Genomic DNA, 3852 nt, shown 5'->3' with positions numbered 1-3852 from the left:
TTGGTCAGGCCCTTCAGCTTATTTGATACGGTGATTATTCAGCTCAGGCTCAAGGTGTGTGCAGATCGGCTCCAACCTGTGCAGAGGTAATTACAGTTTTGCGTGTCTCCGACAGTCACCAGGAACGAGACTATAACTTTGAAAATGAGACAGTGCTTAACCACACACAGACATTTCTGATGTGGAGCAACACACACACACACACGCTCACACACACTCGTACAGAAACACCATTCTTACAAGCACACATGCTCATAACGTTCGGCCTCATTTTGAGGGATTTATTGCTTTCTAATAAGCATCAATGTGATTCAATACAGAAAGTTACATTCATTTTTACAGAACAATTAAAGACTCCTGGAATCTGTTCAACAGTTGTGAAAATGATTCAACATAGAAAAATATATATTAGGTACCATAATCAGCAGTGTATCCCCAGAAGGGAACAAAGACACCGAGCAATTCATTTGCTTTATCATTTACAGAGGGACACACTTGATCTCTGAATTGCAAGAATCTGAGACATGTTCAAAAATTTACCCATGAGAGAGTTCAGAGGTAGGACTGAATAAACTCCATGACAAATAATTTAAAAGGAGAAAACTGGAAGACCTGTTCAAGAATAACTAATTTGTTTTTGTACATAAAAATCAGCTGTTTAGAGAAGAACTTTTCATACACAGTATTACCCCGATATCAACAGATTGAACTTCATGATCAATACAACTCTCTCAACATTTATATAATTCAAAAAAAAAAAGTACACATTAAGATGATTTCCCCATATCCAACACACATAACATTTCTCACATGACATTCGTTGTGTTGCCACACAACTACGGGACTTTCTATTTCTTGAGGGCTCTCAAATTATAAAGTGATTTGCGGTAAACATGTTCCTACAGACCACGTTTGGAGAGTCACGGCCCCGCAGGTGATATTATACACTCATCAAGGTGCAATGTGTGTCATCCTGCATTACCAGTCAAGGGTGTGTTCATAAGGGTGTGTTTGTGTTACCAGCCTGACGACCTGACAGCAACAATGAAACACAGTTTTTTTGTTGAAAAAGAGAAGACAGAAGGTCATGTTGTTCAAATTAACTGAATTAGAGGAAATAAATTCCGCTGTGAATTTAAAGCGATGGTCAATTGTGAGCGATGCAAGCTTACACGTTTCCTGTGGAAGAAAATTTGGCCCCGATTTCAGACGTACAGTCAAATGCTCTGCTGCACTTCCTTAACCTGTGTCGAGCTGCTGTGTTTACTATGCAAAACAGCAATTTGACACTGGCACTACTGCATGACCACTCAGTTTACAGAATCTATTCTCAAGCACCTGAAAGTTAACTTTATGAACACACGCTTGCAACAAGACAAAAAGCGAGAAAAATGCACAGGCACCCCAGCTAATTACACATTTTGGTCCATTAAGGTTTCTTTCAGCATCCCTGCATTTGAAAAATCAAGATCAAGTCTGATTCCACTGTGCTGGTAATGTATCCCAGATAAATATCTCAGACAGGGGATTTAAGTGTGTCGTGGTTTGGTGCTGTTTTGTTTCTGCTGCTGTTGTTGTTCATCCTCTCACAGCCTCCGACTCGCCCTCGAAGGCCCTGTTGTCATAGAGATGCTGATGTCTCTCTGGGTCAGGGCCCGCTGTGTCAGTCAGTGGGACTTCATAAATGGGCTCCCCTCCTGTCACTGTGATCACAGTGGCATCTGGTGGCGACTCGACAGAAAGGGTCTCCTTCGTCTCCTCCTCAACCCCCAGGGCTTTCAGGATGTCGCACTTACACATGGGGCAGGTCCGCCTCTCCAGCAGCCAGGGCTCGATGCAGGCTTTGTGGAAGATGTGGTCACATGTCAGCACCGTCACCACTTCGCCTGCCTTGTAGGATTCGATACACACGGCACACATGTGGGAATCGGAGGCGGTTTCCTCATCCCCTCTCTTGAGTGTGCGCACTTGTAGGCGCTTGATCGCCCTCTTCGCCTCAGATTTCAGCCTCTTCTCGGCGCGCCTGTGTATGCCCAGGTTGTAGAGGCGGTTTGCAGAGATAAACACAAAGTAGGTGATGGAGGCTGCTGTCACGATGAAGAAGGCGATGGACAGGAAGTAAAGCCAGTAGGTGTCCATCCAGGGTCCGTGAGGGCTGCCCATGTCAATGTGCATGTGAACATCCGTCCCGTTCTTCACCAGCTTGAATATCTCCATTCCCTGTGTGTTCCCAATCATGATAGCCACAATTTCAAGTGCATCCGGGTGTGACATGTGAGTGGTGCTGTTGCCACTGCCCTCCACATTGTACACCACCACGCCAGATGCCCCCTGACTTTTGGCAGCATTGATCTTCTCACTGAAGGTGCAGTTGCCTCTTTTCACCAGGGCTATCCAAGCCGGCGAGCTGGAGTTGCGGTTGTACACAGGATCTGGGCCACAGCCTTTAGGGTCTCCCTTGGGAAGTGTAACAATACCGGAGGCTTTGGCCAGCGGAGAGTTACGGCCGTACACCCCACACTCACAGTATTTGTCCACAGTCTCATTGTCATTCTTCGCATAGCTTATCTCCACCACGGCTGTCCAAAACACCATGCCAGCAGAACAGTGAACAAGCCCCGACAAACACAGCAGAAGCAGCAGGCGGTGTTGTGTCTTCTCCCCCATGGTAACGCTCTTCTGAAAACAACAGGAAGCCTCCCGGTTAGCGTCTTTAGCCTCTGTAAAACTCCTCTGTTAGTCCCAGTTCCTGGTTTGTTCGAGCCACGACGATCTGAATACAGCTGCAGTTTCACCCAACCGTCTACCGTAATCTGATATGAGCCTCTGGTAACATAACACGGGCTATGCGTCAGCCACTCACCTCTCGTTATCTTCCTGAACCTTGAACACTCCTTGCAGAGGGCAGGGTGCTGGTATTCAAGTTGAAGTACAGAAAACAAACAGAGCTGTGCTGTTTCGAGAGCCAAGGAACAGTATGAGAGAAGGCAGGACGGGATGCATAGGTCAGGAACATGGATCTCCCGAAACTAATGAAGTCTGCCGACTTTGTCTTGTATAATGGTGCACAGAGCGACTCGACCAGTTTTTCCTGTTGGGCTTGTTTCCTTCCCCTTTTTTCTGTGGCTGACATCACTGTGGTGTAATGCAAACTGACAAGTCACCCTCTAGCATGTGACAATTCACTCCTAATATAGATGTTTGGAATAACCAATCAGTAATCAACTAATAAGACACCTAAACTAGACAACTATTTTGATTATTAATTAATTGGTTTAAGCACAATTGCAAAGGGAAAAAGAAAATGTCAAAATTGATTCCAGCCTCTTAAATGAAAATATTTCCTGGTGTCTTTACTCCTCTATGACAGCAAACTGAAAATATTTAGATTGTGGCCACAACAAGACATTTGACGAGGTCATGTGGGCTTTAGGAAACACTAACTGACCTTTTTTTGGCCATTTTAAAGACCAAACAACTATTTCAGAAAATACACCATCAACAGATTAAAGTGGCACGATGCAGTTTTGGAGAAATAATTAAACACTGACACATTTAAATATTTACTTTAAATAATGAGGAAACAATACAAACACAGAAATATGTATATTTTTTGCATAAATGAATAAACAGCTGTTCTTAGAGGAAAATAAGATCCCAGAACACTGTTTGAAGCTAGACAGGTGGCGGGGTCCGCCATATATAAAAAGTTAAATATAAAATAAATACAAATATAAAATATGTAAAAGAAAAACAGCATGACATTGTGCTGTCCTTTAAGTTTGTTCAGTCATGAGAATGAAGAGAGTTTCTCTTTTAAGTTCGATTAGAAATAATTAAAAAAGAAAAACA

At 43.6% G+C, this 3852-nt stretch overlaps 1 protein-coding gene across 1 annotated transcript; it reads right to left on the bottom strand.

The window, feature by feature from the left end:
• Positions 1–255: 255 nt before the first annotated feature.
• On the bottom strand, positions 256–3077 carry LOC115579963 (E3 ubiquitin-protein ligase RNF128-like). Its single transcript, XM_030413741.1, has one exon. The coding sequence runs from the start codon at positions 2665–2667 to the stop codon at positions 1579–1581; it is 1089 nt and encodes a 362-aa protein (XP_030269601.1). The 5' UTR covers positions 2668–3077; the 3' UTR covers positions 256–1578.
• Between the last annotated feature and the right edge of the window lie 775 nt (positions 3078–3852).

Source organism: Sparus aurata, chromosome 4, assembly GCF_900880675.1.
Source record: "Sparus aurata chromosome 4, fSpaAur1.1, whole genome shotgun sequence".
In the NCBI taxonomy this organism is placed as follows: Eukaryota; Metazoa; Chordata; class Actinopteri; order Spariformes; family Sparidae; genus Sparus; species Sparus aurata.
Note: the sequence above shows the minus strand (reverse complement) of the source record. Positions and strands in the feature narration are given on the sequence as shown.